The sequence below is a fragment of the Sebastes fasciatus genome, chromosome 9, assembly GCF_043250625.1.
Source record: "Sebastes fasciatus isolate fSebFas1 chromosome 9, fSebFas1.pri, whole genome shotgun sequence".
Lineage (NCBI taxonomy): Eukaryota > Metazoa > Chordata > Actinopteri > Perciformes > Sebastidae > Sebastes > Sebastes fasciatus.
In genome coordinates this window covers 28,673,172-28,697,034 of record NC_133803.1, presented here as the reverse complement: position 1 = coordinate 28,697,034, position 23,863 = coordinate 28,673,172, and the positions used below count along the sequence as shown (strand labels likewise).

At 40.0% G+C, this 23,863-nt stretch overlaps 1 protein-coding gene across 2 annotated transcripts in view; it reads right to left on the bottom strand.

Annotated features, from left to right (window-relative positions):
- The window catches only part of hectd2 (HECT domain containing 2), a 51,885-nt gene that overhangs the window by 6,075 nt on the left and 21,947 nt on the right, over positions 1–23,863 (bottom strand). For both annotated transcript variants that reach the window (XM_074647071.1, XM_074647072.1), the window contains exons 14-19: positions 20,741–20,829; positions 14,011–14,075; positions 13,408–13,501; positions 10,729–10,803; positions 5,896–5,983; positions 4,269–4,375 (exon numbers count right to left, since the gene is read on the bottom strand). In XM_074647071.1, the coding sequence (XP_074503172.1) occupies positions 4,269–4,375; positions 5,896–5,983; positions 10,729–10,803; positions 13,408–13,501; positions 14,011–14,075; positions 20,741–20,829 (518 nt within the window). The remainder of the gene's footprint in view (positions 1–4,268; positions 4,376–5,895; positions 5,984–10,728; positions 10,804–13,407; positions 13,502–14,010; positions 14,076–20,740; positions 20,830–23,863) is intronic.

The following is a 23,863-nucleotide window of genomic DNA, read 5'->3' as shown; positions in this document are numbered from 1 at the left end:
TGCAAATGTATGTATATATTTATTATTAGAAATCAATTAACAACACAAATCAATGACAAATATTGTCCAGAAACCCTCACAGGTACTGCATTTAGCATAAAAAATATGCTCAAATCATAACATGGCAAACTGCAGCCCAACAGGCAACAACAGCTGTCAGTGTGTCAGTGTGCTGACTTGACTATGACTTGCCCCAAACTGCATGTGATTATCATAAAGTGGGCATGTCTGTAAAGGGGAGACTCGTGGGTACCCATAGAACCCATTTTCATTCACATATCCTGAGGTCAGAGGTCAAGGGACCCCTTTGAAAATGGCCATTACAGTTTTTCCACGCCAAAATCGCAAGTTGTGTTAATGCTTGAACTTGAACGTTGAGGAGAAAATTGTAGGATTTGGAGGTGCTATGAGTTTTACTACAGATCCATATTAGAGATCAACTAGATAACGTAGGAACGTTGTTCATCCAAACTGCAGGAGGAAAAGTTAGCAGGCAAAAGCAGTGAGGTTAGTTGTTATCTGCAGAGCCGTTTTAGTCTTAACAGTTTAGATCAGCCCGACCCAGATTCAGGGTCTTAGCAGATAAACTGCAGTCAAACTGTCCGTTTGTCCGTCTTATCTGCAGTCGGACACACAGAGTCGGCTCACTGTGTTCCCTCTGCTGCCAAGCAGATCGGAGGTGGGACTCCCAACAAAACTCTTTGACAAAACACACACATTCCTGCATGGCTGTTTGACCTTAAACATTGAACTATTTAGGCCAGGACCCAAAAGGTCAGATGTCAGAGGTCCAACATAAACTAACAACACTTCCCATGAGCTTCTGTAGTAAAACTACTCCACATCATTAGAGGGACCTTTGAGACATTTCTCTCTGCTCTTTTTTTAGCAGCCAGAACTCAGCAGCAGCTACCAAGAGTTTGTTTCTTTCTGTGTTCAATTTCACCAAGACTACCAAAAATATTAATCCAGTTATTATTCACATTTAGCTTAAATATAAATAATGTATTCATTCTTTAAAGGAACTCCTAACAAAAAAAATAAAAAAATATAATTTGTATAAAAACGAAAGGGGAGAGAAAAAAGACAACAATTTAAAAAGAACATATCTTATTTATAGTCTTTATAAAGATTTTAACACCAACAAAGTAATAATACAAGAAGAAAAAAAAACATACTCCTTATCATAAGTGTAGACTGTATATAAGAAGTGGACGTTGTCACCGTGACGTCACCCATTGTGGACTACGGTTTTGCAACCTCGAGTTCGGCATTTTTGGCCGTCACCATTTTGGTGTTTGGCTGCTGTCGTCTTGGGTTTTTTTGCAACCGGAAGTGACACAAGAGGGTGGAGCCTTCTTTAAGCATCCAAAAAGGTTATGATTATCTTTGATGAACTGAAAACACACTATCAAAGGGTTAAAGTCGTAAGACGAAGACACGGACAACTCCGTGGTAGCGACCTGTCAATCACAAGGTAGCCACACCCTAAAGCATCCCCTGCTTTATGGTTTATTTGACTCTAAATTGGGACCATAATTTACTAAATGAACATCATGCTGTATTGAAGAAGACTTGAAACTAGCGATTGCGACCATAAACTCATGTCTGCAATGTTTACTGAGGTAATAAATCAAGTGAGAAGTAGGCTCATTTTCTCATAGACTTCTATACAACCAGACTTCTTTTTGCAACCAGAGGAGTCGCCCCCTGCTGGCTGTTAGAAATACTGCAAGTTTAAGGCACTTCCTTATCGGCTTCACTTTTCAGACCCTGGAGTTTCCCACTGAGCATAACACAACATTTTGAGACAATATGAAACTGCAAAAACAGTCAACAGTCAAGTCACATGAAAACTGTAGGTGAGCACTTGTAAGGAATAAAAGAAAGACATCACAGGTTGGATGCATGTTGTGGTCCCTCGGGGGCCTTTGACCCTCATCAGGGGTCCCAGGGTTCAACAAACAACAACATGATCAGGTCAGAGTCAGCAGCTCTCTATCAGGGAGAGCTAACATTTGACTAAGGAGGAAGACAAACAGCATTTACTGCCTGAGCTCCATTTTTGGGCAAAATGTGTCTCTGTCCATGATGGAGGAGATGAAAGAAAAATCCAACAGTTAAATTCACAAATGTGTCTTCTGCTCTCACCTGTAACTTCCTACTGAAACAAAACAGTGACTCAACATAAGAAAGTTTTCACTGTTGCTGAACAGGAAGTGATATGTGACATACCGGCATGTTTCAAATGTTGTTCCAGGAAATGTATAATCACAGTTTATCTTGAAACAAGCCCGAGTAAGTAAGGCCATTGGATTGATTTACTCTAGAAACCGTGTTTCAGTTCAGGTCAAAGAGAGAGCTAATTGGTTTTGATATCTCCTGTTTTTCAGTCAGCTGAGTCATATCCACTCTGAGTGATCAGGTGTTAAGATTAGATGTAATGACGTCTGTTCATCTTCAAATTGATAAAATAATCAGACCTAAAAATGACTGTACCACCAATTATATATGCAACAATGCTGTTTTAGAGACGGCTGATGAAATTATCTGAGGGACGAAAGGAGTGAGTATCAAACCCTCTCCAGTACTCGCAGCTATTCTATGACCATCTCTGTGCAGATTCACCAGAACTCAACTAATAGACCATTTCAACAGAATTTCATTGGGAGGCACCCAGCTGTTTACTTCCTATTAGCTGATGTCATTCACGTACACTGCAACAGGATATAAACTGTGACACATTTGGAAAGTTTGACTTTTATTACTGTGAAATAGTCTATACTGGATTTTTGAGGTCAAAACCAGTAATTTTGAAATGACAGTGACGAAAGCAGAGAGGGGATTTCTGGCACAACTTCGCCTACTTCCAAGGTTCAGTTCCAGGTCAAAACTCCAGCAACACTTGTATTATATACAATAAATTTATTGTTTTTTGTTTAAATCGATTAAAATATTTAAATGTGATTAATCTCATGATTGTCCATAGTTAATCGCAATTAATCGCACATTTTATATCTGTTCAAAATGTACCTTAAAGGGAGATATTTTTAAGTATTTAATACTCTTATCAACATGGGAGTGGGCAAATATGCTTGCTTTATGCAAATCAATTAACAACACAAAACAATGACAAATATTGTCCAGAAACTCTCACAGGTACTGCATTTAGCATAACGTATCAGTGTGCTGTCTTGACTATGACTTGCCCCAAACTGCATGTGATTATCATAAAGTGGGCATGTCTGTAAAGGGGAGCCTCGTGGGTACCCATAGAACCCATTTTCATTCACATATCTTGAGGTCAGAGGTCAAGGGTCCCCTTTGAAAATGCCCATACCAGTTTTTCTTGCCAAAATTTAGCGTAGGTTTGGAGCCGTATTTCGCCTCCTTCGCAACAAGCTACTATGACATGATTGGTACCAATGGATTTCCTAAGTTTTCTAGTTTCACATGATACCAGTATCTTCTTAAAGTAACTATGTGTTGTTCTATATACTACAAGTGCTGCTGGACTTTTGACCTTTTTCATGTCCTGACCTTGGGACTTGTCACATACAGTATAACCAATTTATTGTTGTTATAAGTAGAGTGGAGTTGAAACATCAAATTTTCCGACCAAAGCAGTTCCAGTCTCATGTTGCTCTCTCCATATGGAAAGCAATGTCAGCAAGTGCATGCCAATGACGTACACTTAAAGTACATTTCTGGCTGCAATACTGAGAAACTGGAGGGAGCGACTGATGGAGAATTTGCATGGAATATTTATGCAATAAACACGCGAGTTGTGAAAGTAAGCATGCATGAAATATTAGCTCATTATTTCACTCCTGATTACTGTGACTCCGTTCAGTCATCTTATCTGGCTTTTACGATGTTCAGGAATGTGAATGAGTTTACGATGACCGAGAACATGAGCTGAGGTTTTGACACATGGACACTGCATGCAGGGATCATTTCTCCATTTGGGAATTTTAGAATTGGATGAAAGTGTTTTTGCTTTTGGCAAAGAGCCAATAGTATTTTGGGTCTTTGTTCTCTGAAGTAATCTAATTGTACTGTGTAAAATAATCCATGAGATGCCCTACCTGATGTCTTGATAGTAAGGTCTGTGTAATTACAATCTTTATACTTTAACTCTTCCAGTGTTTTGTGCATTATTTCATGGGTCCTGAGTGTTTTTATATACAGGTTCCACAACAAAGTCTCTACTGTTTTTTATTTACCCTCAGCAAGCACACACACACACACACACACTATGGACTCACCATGAGCGCATCGGAGGCACAAACACTGTGGAAGCCGTGGTAGAAGGCAGCAAACTGTTTATAGATGGATTTATTCAGCAGGAAGTCGACGTAGAGCTGGACGTACTCTGTGGCAAGAGAGAAGGAACACAACAGTGTGATTTTAATATTCCATTACAAACTTTTACCCATTCAGCCTCCAGTCTTTAACACACAGGGGGTGGGGGGGGGGGGGTGGGGGGACACTGGCACAGAGCTGGACCTGGACGGCAACAAAACCGGCCGCTAGATGGAAAAATTAGGTTTAATAAGAGGAATAAAGTTGACGTTCTCAGCTCGACTTCATCCTCTTAAAAAAGAACAAAGAGGCTTTTGAACCGCGCCAAGTTTCTGTGTCGCTGCTCGCATGAAGTCAAACAGCACATGAGGAGGATTTAAACACTTACTGTGGAGTACAAACTGGACACGCAGTACAGTAGTTTTCTTTCAGGCTGGTCTCATACACCATTAGTAACTATACCTACAAAAAGTAATACACTGTAATACGAATATATCCCATGAAATCAATTCATAGGTAATCCATGTAATTGTGAACCAGGAAGTATAAAGGGCAACAAACGCCGCTTAGGGAGGAGGTCGGGGTGGATGGGTGGGTCAAAAAACACCAAACTTTGGCCCAGGAGATCAGTTTTCGTGCACCGTGTGAAGCTAGAAGTCAACGTGGATTTATTTGTCACATAACTTTTGTACTTAAGTAACACCACTTCTGGAGTTATTTTGACCCAAACCATAATATTTTCCTAAACATAACTAAGCAGTTTTGTTGCCTAAACCTACCAAGTTTTTTCCCGTGAAGATGGAAGTTTGTTTTGAAAAGACTGGAATGGAAATTGACACGTCAGTCAGGTGTTGCTGGACCTTTGTAGGATACGTTGTTTCTTTACAGTGCGATGGTAAAACATAAGGAGCACCTTGATTATATTTTCCCTGTCTGCACCCAATACAAGTGCTTTGTATTGAATTCAGTAAAGAAATCGTGGTTGTTAAGGTATTGTTTCCAATGTAAATACGATATTAGCCGTGCCCCAAGGCAGGCATCAAGGAGAGAGAGGGTGGCTGCCACTGTCGTGAATAAGCATGAATCATTTCCACTGGGGATGGAACTTTTCAAAATCCTGTTTTCCCCTCACTTTTATAGTTTCAGGTTGATTTTCTACAGAATATGTCATGGATGAGAGACTACTATAAGGCCCTGAAGCTAGTCTCAGGTCCAGCTCATGTCTTTCACTGTGAGTTTGAACTTCTAGAAGATATAAAGTCTCCCAAGAAAATAAACCACTGCAGTCATTTATACTGAGATGTGTTTCCAACTTTATGAACATAAAAGGTGCAGCTGGTCTTGGATTTGAGCAATAGCCATGTATGGTTGTGAGTAGTACTTTGCGGCTGTTTGGATGATCTGCTCTTTATTGCATTGTGGAGCATCTCATCCTGGATTTAATCTGTGTTTACTCTATTCCAGTCTGATCAAGCAGCAGGATGCAGCTTCATGTGTGCCAGTGAGCACGTATAAAATGAACTCCAGAGTCATCCACTGCTTAAGTCAAAAAACATGCTGAGTTGTTGCTGTGACTCGGCGTGGACTCACCCTTCCTGTTCTGCTTAGTGACGGGAATTTTGTCTCCTCCAGGCTTCAGGTTGTGGGACTTCACCACGCCCATTTCCTCCTGGCACACCTGCAAGACACACAATAACACCCAGACACTGTATGTCACATGGGTGATTAAGAACTTCCAAAACCTTTCATCATCTCTAAAGATGATAAATGGCTGCATTTATATTGGGCTATTATCCAGAGCAATTTACAATGGCAGCAGGCTGCCATGCAAGCTGCAGGACCATCAGGATGTATTTGGGATTTAGTTTCTTGCTCAAGGACACTTTGAAAATGATACAGCAGAGCTGAAAAAAAAAAAAAAAATGTTATACATAAATATATATATATATATATAAAAATCACTTTAAAGTGCATTGTATTGGCATGTAAGTAAAAACCAGTCTAAAATGTTAATGTTTAAGATTATATTGGAGACGATGATCTCACGGTGAGGACAAAACTTCGGGAAGTTGCTGCGCCCGGCCAAGAAATAGTTTGAGCATGGAACAACTTGCCCTTTGTACACTTTGGTTTTGGCAGTATTATTAAAAGGTACAGTGTGTAACATCTGGTGGCATCTATTGGAGAGGTTGCAGATTGCAACCTCTCCCATGTGCAAAGCGTGTAGTAGAACTACGGTGGCCGCTGTGAAGAAGCGAATGGCCCTCTCTAGAGCCAGTTGTTGTAAGAGTAGCGTAGGTCATTTGGAAAATAGCAGAATCAGTGCGTAGAGCGTGTGTGTATGTGGGAAGTGAGTGGTGAAGCAAGAGAGTGAGCTAGTGGAGCAAAAGACAGAGTTAGTTTAGCTCTGAGAATATCAAGTGAATGTACAGTGGAAGTTGCAGTTTGTGCAGAATAAATGCTCCTCCAGACCAACAGAGGTTTCCTGTGTCTTGTTTCCCGGTGGCTGAGTGGAGCGACGGGGTTTAACTCCAGAGCGAGTACCGTTATCGACTCCGGCCCAAGCAGGAAAAGTTAACACAGTGTTTGGTTTGTCTGTTCTGGGCCCCTGTAGAAACATGGTGGCCGGCTCTGTATGTAGATATAAACGGCTCATTCTAAGGTTACGAAAACACAACGATTCTTATGATCAGGTGATTATACACTAAGGAAAACATACATGTTAATATTATACTCCATTTCTGATCATAGATCCCCCTAAATGTTAAACACTGGTCCTTTAATGTAGGAATAAACAAGCGAGATATGACGTGTTTGAGATTTAGATGTGCTCTAGCTTCACATTTACAATGTTATGATTGTTTCTATCTATAATTTTGTCATCCTGATTGTTTATAATGTAATTCTATTATGTTAGTTTATTCTGTACACACAACATCTATTGCACGTCTGTCCGTCCAGGGAGAGGGATCTCTCCTCAGTTGCTCTTCCTGAGGTTTCTTCATTTTCTTTCCTTGTTAAAGGTTTTTTTTGGGGAGTTTTTCCTTATCTGAAAAGAGGCTCTATGGACAGAGGGTGTCATATGCTGTACAGGCTGTAGAGCCCCTTGAGGCAAACTTGTGATGCTGGGCTATGTAAATAAAACTCACTTGAGTTCACTTGACTAGCATACAGACATGAGTGGTATCAGGGAATAAGCAGATTTCCCAAAATGTGTGTCAACAACACTTCATATATAAACACATCAATCAAGTTGGGGTTTATGGTTATAATAAGGTTAAGGTTAGGGTGAGGGGCTATAGGGAATGATTTATGTCAATGAAGGCTTTTGCAAGTACAGCAGTACAAACTTGTGTGTGACAAATAGAGAGGTATAAATGGAGTAAAAGAGACAAACATTGATGAACAAACATACAGAACAAATAGGGAAACACAGTGAGAGAGAGAAGTGACAGAGAGAGAGAGAGAGATCCAGTGTACTCTAGGTCAGTGGGTTTGTCTGTGCCACAGTGGTGTGACTGTGACTGACTTATATCACAGTCAGCTCACACTGAGGGTTAAAATAACACCTGTACTCAGGCTCTTACATAATGTTTCTTCTCACATATGTTCCGGCTTCATATATAACCCCTGCTGCACCATATAGTGTTCCATTATATGTGGTTACTAGGCTACGCTCAGTGGCAGAATGCAGTCTGCTCTGACACGCCTGCTTCATAAAACATAATGATGTCATGTCACGTAAAACCTAGTAAACTTTCTGAAGATATACAACAACGTATCCTCATACAACGATTTGTGTGATATCTTACAAAAGTTATTCCACATTTATTATTCCATGTTTTCAGTTTTCCAGTAGGGCTGCACAATTAATTAAATATTAATCGTGATCACAATTTTTGCTTCCCACAATTAAATGAACTTGATCGCCTGCGATATTGACGTTTAAAATGTGCGTTCTGCTCATAGAAAACACTACAGCATATCAAACCAAGCGCTTCCTAAACTAACAGCCGGCCACCAGCAGGTGACCGAGAGGTTTTGGGTTCACTTTTGGGTATAGATATTATCTATACAACCGATAGGTTTATGATTAAATTAAGAGCATTAAATTGTTAATCTAGCTCTTATTGTTGCTAATTTTGCTCTTGAAGTGCACCAGATTGAAGCATTCACTTTAAAATTTAGCAAACAAAGGGGTAGGGTGAACATTCCTGTATTTTTTCATATTACAATATAGCAGAAAAAAGTCAGTTTTTTCCAACATCGTGCAACCCTAATTTGTACAGGAATGTAGCACAGCATGGAAGTGAAAGCAGCACTCTGTTTATTTTAATGTGAAAGTGTAATAAAAATATGTTGTCACTAAAATCGGTGAATAATAGTGAAAAATAATCGTGATATCAATAGTGATCAAAATAATCGGTATGAGCATTTTGGCCATAATCGTGCAGCCCTAATGTCCAGCGTCAATTTATGATCCAGTCTTTTCAAAGTAAAGCTACTCAGTTAGGTTTAGGAAAGTAGTTAAGTTACACCACACCAGAGTACGGAAGTTACGTGACAAAAACTACTCATGTTAAAAGGTATAATATGCAAGAATTTCCTAAAACAATGTATAGACTGATACAAAAATAATCCCTCTCAATCATCACTTATGCCCCACTAGAAGTGTGTGGTGGTGTCTGTTTCTCACAGACTACTCGGGACTCTTCTTGGCGTCTGCAAACAGCCTCTGGGCCCCACGTGGTGGACTAACCCCCGGCCAATAACAGCGCACAGGGTGTGCAGCCCGTTTAGGGTATTGTCACGCCCCTCGGCTTCTCAAGGCATTTTTCTTTTTGTAGGTATAGCTACGAACAGTGTATGAGAACAGCATGAGATATAAATGGCTTATTCTAAGGTAACAACAACACAATTCTTATTTTCAGGTGAATATACACTAAAGAAAACATGTATATTAATAGATCCCCCTAATTACTTCTTGCCACAATGGCTGCCTTAATGACTTGTAATGCAATTTGCAACTTGTTTGTTTAGTTCAAAGTAAATAAATTGGTCTTGTGGGAAAATAACTCATTGATAACAGAACACACAGATAATCATCATATGTGTTTGGTTTCAGGGAGGTAAAGGTGAGCAGTTGGTCAATATTCCTGTACTGGTCTGTTACTGACACTGAGATCAGGACAGGTATCTAACCAGGAAGTTGGACAAGCTTGGGGCACGTTTTGCTGTAAATTCAGTCTGCAGGGCTTCTTTACTTTAAGATTTGAGGTTCAGTTTAGGTGAAAGAATAAAGATAGTTCGCCCACATGCAACTCTACTAATTAAACATAAGCGATGTCAATTACTTTCAAGCACCAAGCCTCCAAAATAAGTAGGCCAAAGTAATCATTATCTGAAGGTCTGCATTCATTACCGCCAAAAGAAACACAAATGATGCAGATTTTCCATTTAGTTAACAATCGTTGGTCATCTATTATCCATAAATGAAAATAGTTAGGGCTGGGTATTGTTTGAAAATGTTACGCCTTTTTGATACATTAATTTGAGAATTATAAACATGATTTTCTACTAAATTGTTTTCTTTCATTTAACAAAAGAGGCTTAAGTTCTCAAATGTTAATTGTTGTCTAAGTGGTTCCCAACCTATTTTCCTTGAAGCCCCTCCCTACTTGTATCTAAGAATAGCTGATGCATATAATTAATTAACTATAATAGTATTAGATAATTATTAATCTGAACAGACATTCAATGCCAGATTTAAGTATTTACAGTTTTTTATACTATAAATTTTTTATACATTGAATTCTTTTACTTCGCCTAAATCCTGGTTATTTCATCCTATCAATTTGTTTCTTAGAATATGTATAGTATTTGGAACCAAGCCGTTGGTGCTTACTGAAACATTTTAATGATTGAATCAATGTGCGGTATGATGTCAGTGGGACTGATCCAGATCGCCCTCTGGTCTAGAATTAACTTTATTAAAATCACACAGCCGTGACAACGGTCACAGCTGTCTGTCAGCACCGTCAGACACTGTAAGCGTGACAACTGTGGGGTGTGTGCCCTGACTGTTAACAGAGTGAAGAGTTTTATATGTACTCAGATCTTTCTCACATCATCAACAGTGATAATAAAATGAAAATAAAAACCTGGCGAGTAGGTAATGATTTGCAGTTAAGTTAAACAACCTATCAAGTGTACCGTAATGTGAGACTGACAACAAAGATTTTATTTCTTCTTAGCTTCCTTCACGTAAGTTTACAAAAAAATTTTGGCCATCGTTGTGCTTTAATGCATTGAAAACGAGTAAAACTGCATGTAACAAAGAGACTCTTTCTTTTGCTATTGCTAAACTCAAACAGCCCCGTGCATCATGATCCTCACACCCAAGCTTTAAATGTATCTTGATACCTGGAAGGTGAGGTAGAAGTCTTCCTCTACATTTCCCTCGTAGCTCAGCAGCTCTCCCAAACCGTGAGCCAGCTCCTGCAGACAGACATGAGAGTTCAGGATTAGGAAAGATCTTTTAGAACATCATACAGTAACAGGTTACCGGTTCAATCCCAAATCAACTGAGAGAATGAGAATCAGTGACTCCTCTTAAATAGACGTGTTTTCACCCGAAAGTCTCTGTCTTTTTACAAGAAAGATATCTAATGATAAATACAGCTTTTAGACCAGTGAAGAGATTTTGGTGGCGATCAAGATTCCCAATTTCCCCTTCGTGTTAACTATGAAACAGCTTTTTTGACGGATCATCAAACTAAGAAGACAAGTGACAAGCTGTTTCAAATGCTGCATTGCCTGAGGCCTGGGCTCTAATAGGTAACACCCTATGTCACTATTTCAAATTAGCGAATATCCGAACACACTTAAGCAGCGTTAGCAAGCTCCACTTGGTTGGACAGATTCATTTGATGCATTTGCTGAATAACGTTTGCACATTATGCTTATCTGGGGTCACGCTGACACCAACTGCATGCCTCATATCTGATATCCTGCTGTTACGTCAAACACATGGCCCGTTTTAGCCTCTCAGGGGTGTGTGTGTGTGTGTGTGTGTGTGTGTGTGTGTGGAGTTTTCAACCTTCACAGCGAGGAAGGTTCTGGATGTGAAACCGCTCGAGGATCAGATATCTTTGAGCGACTGTCAAGAGAAAGTTCAGGATCTTTCGCTCAGTGCTGCTGCATAACAACGGCGGATTGTTCCATCTGACACAGTTACAGTAACAGTGTGCCTCTGTTACAACGTGAGGACAAAAAGCAAAGACACTATTCTCACTGAGCTGCAGACTAAAACTGTCGGCCCCTGCAGAAGGTGTGTGGTGTTCAACCATAGACTGTATAAAATATGTATGCAGTCTCAGTGACATCACCCGTAGGTTTCTGAAGAGCCGTTGTGAAGCTCAAAGTGAGTGTCGTTGCCATCTTTGCAATGATGACACAGCCAAACTCCCGGCTAATCCAAACATGTGCAAAGAGGTGGATCGTCGGTGGAGCTGAGTCAGCCAGGGTGACGCAGCAGAGCAGGCAGCTAGCAGCTTGCAACCTGGTACGGCACCCACCTGTCACTGAAGCGGCCACGTCCTCATTATACCAAACTTCAACCCTTAATATAAGTTAAACGGCTGAGTTATATAAAAATCCACCTCCTGTGCAGTTGTCATGGACGGGGACATTAGCTATAGAGACCAAAACCATGTTCTGTACCAGGCTGTAAACATGTTTATTTCTGCTGTAAAGTTGGGCATTTTAACATGAGGGGTCTATGGGGATTGACTCGCTTTTGGAGCCTCAAGTGGACATTCAAAGAACTGCAGTTTTTTGGACTTTTCTCAGGATGTCCTCAGGGTGCTGCTTGCCTTGTTCAAATGCACCTCAGTCTTTGTTAGCAACTGCACCTAAAATACGGTTGTCTGTCAAAAAAGGCAGTTACTCAACTATATCTTGTCATTTGTTCAAGTAAAAATTTACCCTACTCCAGCAGTTTTAGCTGACATCTATTTCTTTTTACTCTGCTGTACTTTCAAATAATAATAATAATAATAAAAAAGTTTAAAAACAAGTTTTTGTTCTGCAAAGGTTTTCTACAAACTGCATTCCTCCTAACTGCACCCATGACAAAATAACAACACTATGAGGTGGAAGTGTTCACACACCTCTATTTCAAAATGCAGAGCACTCTGTGGTGCACACGATGTGAGTACAGCGTGTACAACTGCGATGTACACATTGGCACGCAAGAATGTGATGGAAAATGTATGTGTAGGGAGAGAAACAGAGGGAAGTGAGATGGAGTAGTTGAATGAGCGCCACATCTGGGAACACTCGACAATTGAAACAAAACTTTATAACTCTTTGTTTCATCAACAAAGTGTTAGATGTGAACTTTACCGAAACAAATGGAGAAAAATCTAGAAAACTATGGCATGTTTAACTAATTTGTTCTCAAAGAAGACAGTAAAGTATAAAAACAAGAATATGAGTGTGCATGGCTGAAGGTGAGCACACTGGATACAAGAAAATCACATACTTTGCATATTATCTCAAAAACTTGAAAAAAGTAAACAAATGTACAATTAAATAATAATTGCATGTTAAATATACTTAAAGCGTGGTAAAAGTTGGAGCAAAAGACAGAATGCATGTAAGAGTTTTGACTCAAAGTTAACAGAGCTGAATCTGTTATCTGGTGGGAAACTGAACTTCAGCCTGACAGCAACACATGAAGTTAAATTTAGACTTGACAAAGATGATGATGATGAGAGGGATTAGGGGGGTGAGAGTGAACATAGAAACATTATAAATTACACTCTGGCACCCTCTAGTGGCAGCGCGGAGAAATACAATTGTGACCATCCCATTTTTTTTTTGTAGAGCTGTACATACAGAGTGATTGGAGTTTCTACCAATATGTATCAACAAACAAAACATAAATACAGTACCAACGCTGCTTTGTTGCAAAGTGACACTCCACTTATTAAACATCAGTCTTGCTTTTAAGATATCACATCTCATCATTCTGTCACAGAAGATTTTGAAACACCGTCTGGAATTCAAACCACTGACTTGTCAAGCTGAGACACATACCGGCATGATCTGCTGCAGGTCGTCCAGGGTGGCGGTCGCCATGCCAACAAGGGTATTTTGGTCACATGGTACATTAGGTGGAGTGAGGAGCTTCCTGTAAGAGTGGACACACATAAGTTACAAATTACAATCATTCCTCTTGGTGTTGGAGCAGCAAAGAGGAAAGATTTCTACAACATCTATATGTCTATAGTATTGTTTCATATTTTTATTGTAATTTGTTTCCTATTCTATATTTATATTTCTTGACTTTTGCAGTAGTTACTTTTATTTTTTCTTACCATCTTTATTGTTATGCACCAAAACACCAAGGCAAGTTCTTTGTGAAAACCTACTTGGCAATGAACCTGACTGTGATTCTGCTGCTACCTGTACAGAGGCCTACAGTAAATGGAAACGCTCTCATTGTCTTGATGTGGTGATTAGAGGTCACCCAGCTTTCACAGCCACTGAGAAGTGCTGTGATGCAGCGTGATTAACATTTGATCAGATATAAGTAGATGTCTCTGTCATGAAAAATCTGAGATGATGTTTGTTCTATTCGATCAGTGCAGCAGTCCTTAGAAAACATATTGTCAACGTATGATGGAAACACACGCCTACCTGTAACAGTAGAGGGGGAAGTGGATGTCCAGAGCGATGCTGTTGTAAACGGCTAAGCCCATCAGCTGATAACACAACAGGTTAAGGAGGAAGTAACTACTGACAGGTCAAACACACACACACACCAACACAGATACTGTAGATGTGCCCACACAAAACATACCTGTATGTATTTCCACCATCAACTTACCGGTGCGATGATGCTTCGTGTTCTTAAGCGGCTTAAATATACAGTGAGCATCCACAGGTAAACAGGACAAAATCAGTAATTTTCAGACAAATAAAACTAGAGAAACCATTTTGGGATGAGATCACACCAGCCATGACGCCAGGGGCCAATGGGGCCCTTTCTCCACTTCCTACCCGGACCACACCCATCTTCAAACTCAGCCTTCATTTTGATCTCAACTACACACCTATAAAGTTTCGTGACTACATCTTGCACGGTCGTGGCGCTATCCGCGTTGACAAAATCTGTCCACAGACATATAAACACCTAATCAAACCTCAGTGGTAGTTCCTGCTACAGTAGGTGTCTCCAGGCCCACATTTAGCCATGACGACACACACACAGATTGACAAAGTGAAAACAATAGCAGCCACACGCCACCGCGGCTGGTAACAATCACCGGGAGTCTGTAGTGGTCTGTAGCAGCCCCATAAAACAACCTACTTTTCATGAGCTCAGTTTTCACTTTGTGAAAACAATCTGTTACATGACGTCATATAGACAGCAGCTTGACCCACCACCTCTTAAAACTACCAAATCCTTTAATTAACAATCTCAGAAATCGTAAGCGATAACCAAAGACAGTAACATCCACTACCTGACAGGTCAGATGAGGTTACGATGGGACATCTCTGGCTCCATAGTAACAGAGTAATATGGTTTTATCTTGCTTTAAATAAAAAAAAAGTTCAGATATCCATACTCGTTTATCTTAGAATATGTACAGAAAACTTCTGAAACATGATTCAGACGTAAAAATCGGATAGAAGAAAACGTCAGTGAAAATGACGGCGAGAATGAAAGCTGGTGGAACAGAAGTTTATGAAAACATGGAGCTGAAAATCCAACACAGACGAACCACTGAAATTGATAACATCGATAACATCTGGAGTGAAGACACGTCTCTTCTACCGGTGTTCAGTCTGAAACTCGCAGCGTAAAATTTGACCTCATGTCAGTTGACAGACAGTGTGTGTGTGTGTGTGTGTGTGTGTGTGTGTGTGAGCTGAAAAAAAGACCAAACAGTCTGAAGCCAGAGTTTAACGTAGGCTAAATGACTTCAGTGTGCGTGTGGAGTTCATGTCCTGAACATCCACCTGCAGGATTTTGTTTTGTTTATGTCCAAAGGGTGGTGGCCTCACACACACGCACACGCACACACACACACTCATACACACACACACACACACACACACACACACACACACACACACACACACACACACACACGCATACACACACACACACATACAAACAGACACATACACACACCTACACACACACACACACACACACACACACACACACAAAGTGTCCACAGCTGCCACATCTGGTGACCATATGTGGTGTAATTGTGTGTGTAGGTTGAGTGTGTGTCTGTGAACTGAACACTACTGATTACAGGTAGGTGACACACGCACACACACACACATGCACCCACGCACACACACACACACACACACACACACACACTCACAGACATGTAAATAAACAAACTGTACTATTACCACAACCATTAAGGTCATTATGAAGTCAAACACACACACACACACACATATGCACACATACACACATGCACACACATATATCAAAGAGGGTGTAACAGAAAAGCATTTAGAGGCCCTCGTTCATATATCTTCACTTTATAGGACAGGCATGAATAAAGCTCTCTCTCTCTCTCTCTGTCTCTCTCTCTCTCTCTCTCTGTCTCTCTCTCTCTCTCTCTGTCTCTCTCTCTCTCTCTCTCTCTCTGTCTCTCTCTCTCTCTCTCTCTCTCTATGCCCGCTCTGTTTCACATTACCTCTCTGTCTGTTTTTCTACCCACTTCCTTCTATTTTCCAGACTGTTTCTTAAACTTAGTGTTGCTTCACTGGTGCAACAGCAAGACGAGCCACAGAACAACAAACAGATCTGTGAGAAACAGATTCTGCAACATTCTGCAGAGGTTACAAAAACACAGGAAATAAAGAATGATCCACCTTAACGCTCTTATCAAGCACGTATTAAATTCAATTATCACACAGAGTAAGCCTGGAGCTTCCTTAATGTTCTGGAGCTGCGTTGAAATTACACTCTTTTCCTACTGTGCCCAGTTGGTAATACAGACACATGCATGTTGGTCTGCTTACACAGCACTATCTAGAGACTCACTTTCAGTCTACAAATTAAGAGAAGCTGTGTGGTTCGTAGTCAGCGAGACATGATGACGGTCTATATTTCTATCAAAATATTAGGGTTGTACATTCATTTTCATGTCAAAACTGATCAGAGAGAATACTGAAAATGCTGTCTGAATCATTTGATTCCCTTTAAAAGGTACAGTGTGTATGATTTGGCGGCATCTAGTGGTGTGTTTGCAGATTGCAACCAACTGAGTACCCCACCGCCCTCGCTCGGAGGTAACCATAATAACAATACTTTAGGAGCAACGGAAGTCACACGGCGGTTTTACACTCTACCACTCACGTTACCTCAGTTTTAAAAGCGTGGTTGAGAACTACGGTGGCCTTCAGGTAATGTAAAAACGTGAAAGGCTCTCTCCAGAGCCGGTATTTGGTTTGTCCGTTCTGGGCTACTGTAGAAACGTGGCGGACTCCGTGAAGAGCACCCGCTCCCTATGTATATATGAACCGCTCATTCTAAGCTAACGAAAACACAACAATTCTTAGTTTCAGGTGATTATACACTCATGAAAACATAGTTATGAATATTATATTCTGCAAATAGATCCCCAAAAATGTCACATACTGTTCCTTTAAATATAGTAAGTTTAAGGTTGTTAGTCTGGTGACAGTATAATACAGAGCCAGGCCTACTAGGCTTTATCTATCTGATAAATACAGTGTGCATATGGATATTTCTGTTTGTTTATACACATAGTTTTAGACATGAATCTACACATCTGGTTCTAGATGATCCCAGTTTGCAATTATCTAACTCTCCTCAATCATTCAGCTTCAACAAATTGTTCTCTACCAAACTTCCGATCACCTGCTCTCTCCCCCCGTTTGTTGTTCAATACTAGATTACCAAACTGACCTGCGGCCCCCGAAAGCCCCGGCTTCACTGTGTGGCAATCGATTTGTACTAATTGAATTTATGTAATTTTGTTTGGGAAAATGCTTTTATCTGTTTATCATGTTCATGACTAGTTAGCTTATCTTCTTTTAGTGCAGCTTTTTTGTCTGTTTAAATTTTTTATTACAGTTTTATATGCTTTATTTTCTAATGTTGAGACCCTGTTCTTCATTATTTCATATTGTGCTTACATATTGCATATTCCCAAATGCATCTGTGTTTAATCAAAGTAGCACACAGCCAACCTGTGACTATTGAATACTGCACAGATTGCACAATGAGCCAGGAGACAGGACAGCTGCAACGCCTCAATCTCATCTCTCTACGGTCTGTCTCTCTCTCTCTTCATGTCCCACTCTGTCTCTCTTCCTCTCTGCTCTCTCATCAGTGTTTGTTCCTCCTTGTTTACATCTGTTTATAGTCTATCTTTCCATCTCACCCCCACTGCACCTCTTTCTTTCTGCTTTTCATTTATCTCTATCTCTCTCCGTTGGGTTCTCTCTCTTTCTCTCTCTCTGTTGCACATTTTCTCTCCACCGCTCCCTCTTCATCTCCATAGTGACGCAACGCTACCATGACGACTCAACAGGAATGGGGGAGATTGATAAATTAGCTCTTAGCGCGGGCACACATGTGGAACATGCATAGAACACCCAGGAGCACGCACACACACACACACACACACACACACACACACACACACACACACTTAGACACCACATTCATTAACAAACACATTTCCCACCCTTCCTCCTTTTCTCTGTCTTCTCTTTTTTGCTCTCTCCATCTGATTTTTTTTCCTTGCACACTCACTGTTCCTGCCCTCAACCAAACACACACACACACACACACACACACGCACACACACACACACATGCACAATAACCTGGCGAGGAACAGGCAGCTATTAGGTTATATAACCTTTTGACAGTTCCCATCTGGCCAGTAACTAAGGCTGAAGTGCTGGATCGTTCTCTATATACACATATACTGTATATACACACACACACTCACACAGTCCTGAAAGTACATTTTACAAATAACAACAGCAGAGCTGCACTGCAGTATTTGAAACTATAAAAGAAAAAGTCACGTATGAATGTTTCACAGAAATGTATCAACCGTTTGTTATTACTCAGTACTGCAACTGTCTAATGAATGTAGGTACACATGGTGTAACTATTGCAAGTGTCGGGCAAAATAGTCTCATTTCCTGCTCTAACAAGCTGCAAGTGGAGGAAAAAATGTGCAGCTGTCTGAGGTATAATGTGCTCTTAAGTCGCAAAGCTGCTGGGCACAACCCAGTCTCCAAGACATTACATATGCTTATTAATTAGGGCTGTCAAGCGATTCAAATAGTTAATCACGATTAATAGCAAATTTTTTATCTGTTCAAAATGTACTTTAAAGGGTGATTTGTCAAGTATTTAATACTCATATCAACATGGGAATGGGCAAATATTAGCAACACAAAACAATGACAGATATTGTCCATAAACCCTCACAGGTACTGCATTTAGCATTAAAAATATGCTCAAATCCTAACATGGCAAACTGCAGCCCAACAGGTAACAACAGCTGTCAGTGTGTCAGTGTGCTGACTTGACTATGACTTGCCCCACACTGCATGTGATTATCATAAAGTGGGCATGTCTGTAAAGGGGAGACTCGTGGGTACCCATAGAACCCATTTTCATTCACATATCTGGAGGTCAGAGGTCAAGGGACCCCTTTGAAAATATTAGCGCAAGTTTGGAGCATCATTTAAACTCTTTTGCGACAAGCTAGTATGACGTGGTTGGTACCAATGGATTCCTCATGTTTTTTTAGTTTCATATGATAGCAGAATTACTCTATCTTTAAAACTGAGCCCGCAACAACCTAGAATATCGCAAGTTGTGTTAATGTGTTAAAAGAAATTAGTGGCATTAAAACCCGATTATGTTTTTATCAACATAATAAGGAATTGTTGTTAATTAACATATCTGGCAGGTCAACTGTTCACTGGCGGTGTTTCCCTACAATATCCGCTCTTCCAAAAAAAAAAACATCATCTTGCAGCAACAAAAGCATTAATAAGCTTTGTTTCATAAGACAAGTGATTTGAAACACAAGATATGATGTGTTTACTTTAATATCATTTAACCAAAGCCAGGATCTTTCCCTAACCTTGGGTGACTCCAGACATCAACCCAGGTCTCCGGTGTCTTAGTCCTCGCCACCCACCCAGCCACCTCCTTATGACTCCTGTGTGGTACAAAACCTAAACACAAAAAAAATGTTGCCTTTGAACATGAGCCAGGCAGCAATTACATTTCCTAACAAAACACAAGTGGCACAACAATTTGGTAGTATATAAACATCATTTCTAAGACACAAGGTTGTTGGATAAAAGCTTCGATATCTGCTTTGAAATCCTCTACTCATGCGTTATCTCTTCAGATCCCAGCAGGTATCAGGTGGATATGTAGTTTATGCACATGAATTACTGTCAAATGAAGAATTTATACCAGTAGTTCAATAGTTATTGCCCATGATTCACCACCTAAAATACTGAATGTGCATGCTGTGGGTTTAGAGAACTGGCCCTGTTTTTATTCCAACTCATGCTCTACTAAGCTGCAGGACTCTATACTTAAAAATACAGAGAAATTGAGGTGTTAGATCTGTATGAGTATGACTACAACATGTCTACATACACTTTAAAGACTACAGCACTGCTGGCAGCATCTGCAGCCTGCAGTGTTCATATGTAAAACTTTTTTTTTCTTTTACAATACTCGGTTGAGCTTTCAAAATGTTTTGACGTACGTGTTACGTAAGAGTATGTGGGTGTGAAATCGCTGAGGACGTCTTGTTTAGGAGAAATGATTCAGTTTGAAACCTTGTCTGTTTTATTATATATTCTGTGCAGAAAAAAAAGTGGTATTTAGTTTGAGACATATGTGTTCTGTGTGCAGATTTACAGCCTAAATACACACATTATAGTATCTCTTTCCCCTCTGTGGTTTAAAATAGAGGAGTGTTATAGAACAGTATGTGAGAGGGGGGAGTAAAAGAGAAGAGTACGTACTGTATATGTGTGTGTGTGTGTGTGGCCGTCTGCACATACTAAAGTCTGAACATCCCAAAACCCTCTGCAGTGAGACATAACAACTAGAAGCTGTGAAACCACCAGAGAACTATGAATATAATGGAAGAACATTAAAATGCTAAAGTGGTCTGTTCGTGCAGACGCTAAACAAGCTGCTCTTGCTGGGAAAAAGTCAAAAATGTGCAAACAAACAAAATGTAAAACCCAAACATACAACCATGGATAAAAACATACTCTCTCCCCCCAAGAATATATAACACCCAAAGACCCTTTAAAAGCAGTGTGTTTATGATCTGATGAGTTTTGTTTCTTTAATAATAAAAGGATACAGTCCCGACCAACTGGAACTCTGAATAGTTGTCACACTTCCAACTGCTGAACCAATGGCAGCGCGAGTCCTTCATGTAGGTGAACATTCCTGAAAAATAGAATTAGGTTTAGCACATTTCCGGCGGTTAATAAATCAATAAAGGCTGGACGAATGAGAGATTGATGGACAGGCGAGGGAAGGAGAGGAGTGGAGGAAAGATGGAGGCAAGGATGGAAGGAAAGAAGTTGAAAGTGAGGAGGAAATGAAAGGAACAAAAGGAAGATGGATAAAAAGAAATAAAGACAGAAGATGCAACAAGACATTAAGGAAGGAAGGAAGATAGTAAAAGGTTAATAAATTGGGTAATTATGAACAACTTAAGGCAAGACACTACAGGCAAAATACTTTTTTATGCAATGGTCAATTTAGAGATTTTGAGCTATTTTGCTTCCATAACATGTCTTCTTTTAGACTAGTAGAAAGAAAACAATCCAAAATACTCATTTAGGTGTTTATTTTACTACTTTGTATATTCGTGTCTGCAGATTTTTCCTAAATTCAACAAATGTTAGCATTATATAATGCCTCATTTGCATATTTAAATATACAATTTCAGAAAACTTGTAATACAAAAATCTAATGGTCTCTATGTAAGTAATCAACTGGGGGAGTTTCATGGTGCTATCTATAAGTTAAAACCCCTATTCACCTGTAGTGTCTTCAACATGTATGGAATTTTACAAGACATATCTTTAAAGGCCGTTTTCTCAAAATGATTTTTCTCTCATACTCTGAGCCAGAAATCTCCACTTCAGTAGCACTTACATCCACCAAAACTTTCCAGTTTCATTCCTATCTGAAGGTTTTTACAGAGAGGTTTGTTCATACATCATTCATAGCCTGATTTATAGAACATTTAGGGCTGTCAAAGTTAACACAATAGTAAATATGCTAAATGCAGTACCTGTGAGGGTTTCTGGACAATATTTGTCATTGTTTTGTGTTGTTAATTAATTTCCAATAATAAATATATACATACCTTTGCATAAAGCAGCATATTTGTCCACTCCCATGTTGATAAGAGTATTAAATACTTGACAAATCTCCCTTTAAGGTACATTTAGAACAGATAAAAAATGTGCTATTCATTTGCAACTAACCCGCAAATATAACTACGGACATTCACACAATGAATCACTATTAAATACTTTAATTGATTGACAGCCCTAATAATATTGTATTCCTAAAAGTCTATTAAACATGAACCACTTATTGTATCAACTTTTTAGTTGATACGGTGAACTTAACTTGAATTTTCTTATCCATACATCCAGTAAACTCTTTACATTTTAAAACAGATGTATTTTATTTTGTAATGTAAATTTCCATTTCAATGTATTTTTTCTATTTTACTTTTAACAACAAGAAATCTGTGTGGTCTGAGTAGTTTATTTTCGCTCTGCTGTAACAGCACATCTCTTGTCGACAGCGAGTGTCAGAGCGATACAAAAGGGACGATGAGCAGGTAGTTAAGTAGAATAAATCTGACAGAATGGTGAAGCGCTGAAGCTTTTCCAGCTCTAACTGAGAGAAACAGCAGCAGTCTGTTCTGAGACAAGACCCACATCTGGACCGCTCACATCTCTGAACACCAGAAAACTGACACCGCTTCACGCATAAAAGAGCCTGTGTGTGTGTGTGTGTGTGTGTGTGTGTGTGTACACCTGCCTGTGTGCGGCTGAGTCTGTGTGTGTGTGTGTGTGTGTGAGAGGCAGAGCCGGGGCTTTCCCTGCGCTGCTAATGAGGGGAACACAGCTTTCATTGAGTGTGTTGCTTTGGGCCGACGTCCCCTGGCACCAAAAACACAGACGACCGCGGAAAGACGGAAAGACGATGGAAAGAACAACTCGACCAGAAGAGAGAGAGAGAGACACAGATAGAAAGCAAGAGAGGGAGAGAGAGAGAGAGAGAGAAGAGACATATACAGACGGACGTTCGCTCGGTTTCCATTCAAGTATTTTTTATGCAAATTCCAATGTACCGAAGGAGAAAGGCTGAATCGAAACAGCAAATCTTGGAGAATATTCTATATCAATATTGTAAAAAGGGTTTTATGCTCACATGACGTGAGAATGCTTCTTGTGGTTAAAGGAAATAATATGGAAGCAGCAGTGATGGAGACACACTTGTTGAATGAAAAAGGAGAAAGTTCAGCTTGAGAAGTGTTTTACTCACATTTATATCAAACCAGTTTGGATTTGGATTAAAATAATGTCTGTCGATCACCTAGTCAGTGTGACTCCACTCCTTTTACGGACATTAGTTGGTGTCCCAAAATATGTTTACAGTCAAGTGGTCCACAAATTGCCTTCTGATGCCAACAGAGACAGAATCATTCCGCTGTAATGAATGTCAATGTGGACAGTTTTTGTTGGATACTGTCGCCGACAACAACCTAAAGAGAGTGAGCCCTGTGTGCGTTACTATGCATGAAAGTTTTCCTCCTCACAGGGACAGAGGCGTGCTGCTGGGAGACCGAAGATAAACTTGAAAAGACAACCAACCAGCAGGGTGATTTTGGGGAGATTTCTGTCGTTTTAATTTGCTAATTTAATGGTCTGCCTACAAAGAAGGACCCCTGACCTCATATCTTGAGGTCAGAGGTCAAGGGACCCCTTTGAAAATGGGCATGCCAGTTTTTCCTCGCCAAAATTTAGCGCAAGTTCAGAGCGTTATTTAACCTCCTTCGCAACACGCTTGTATGACATGGTTGATATCAATGGATTTGTTAGGTTTTTTAGTTTCATATGATGCCAGTGTCTTCACTCTAGCTTTAAAACTGAGCCCGCTACAACCTCCGAAAGATCGACTGCGTTAATGTGTTAAAAAAACGATTTTGTGTTAATGCGTTATGATCGCGTTAACTTTGACAGCCCTACAAAAAACAAAAGAAAACAAAAAAACATGTGGAGATGAAGTGGATTGTGCTGCAGTGGTTTCATAACCACTTTTCAACACTGTATGGGGCGAAGTTGATACTCGAAAGATTGATTTTTGGTGGACTGTTCCTTTAAAATGGCAGGATTGGAGAGGATCAAAGACAAACGGATGGGAGAAAAAGAGAGGAAGCAAAAGAGACAAG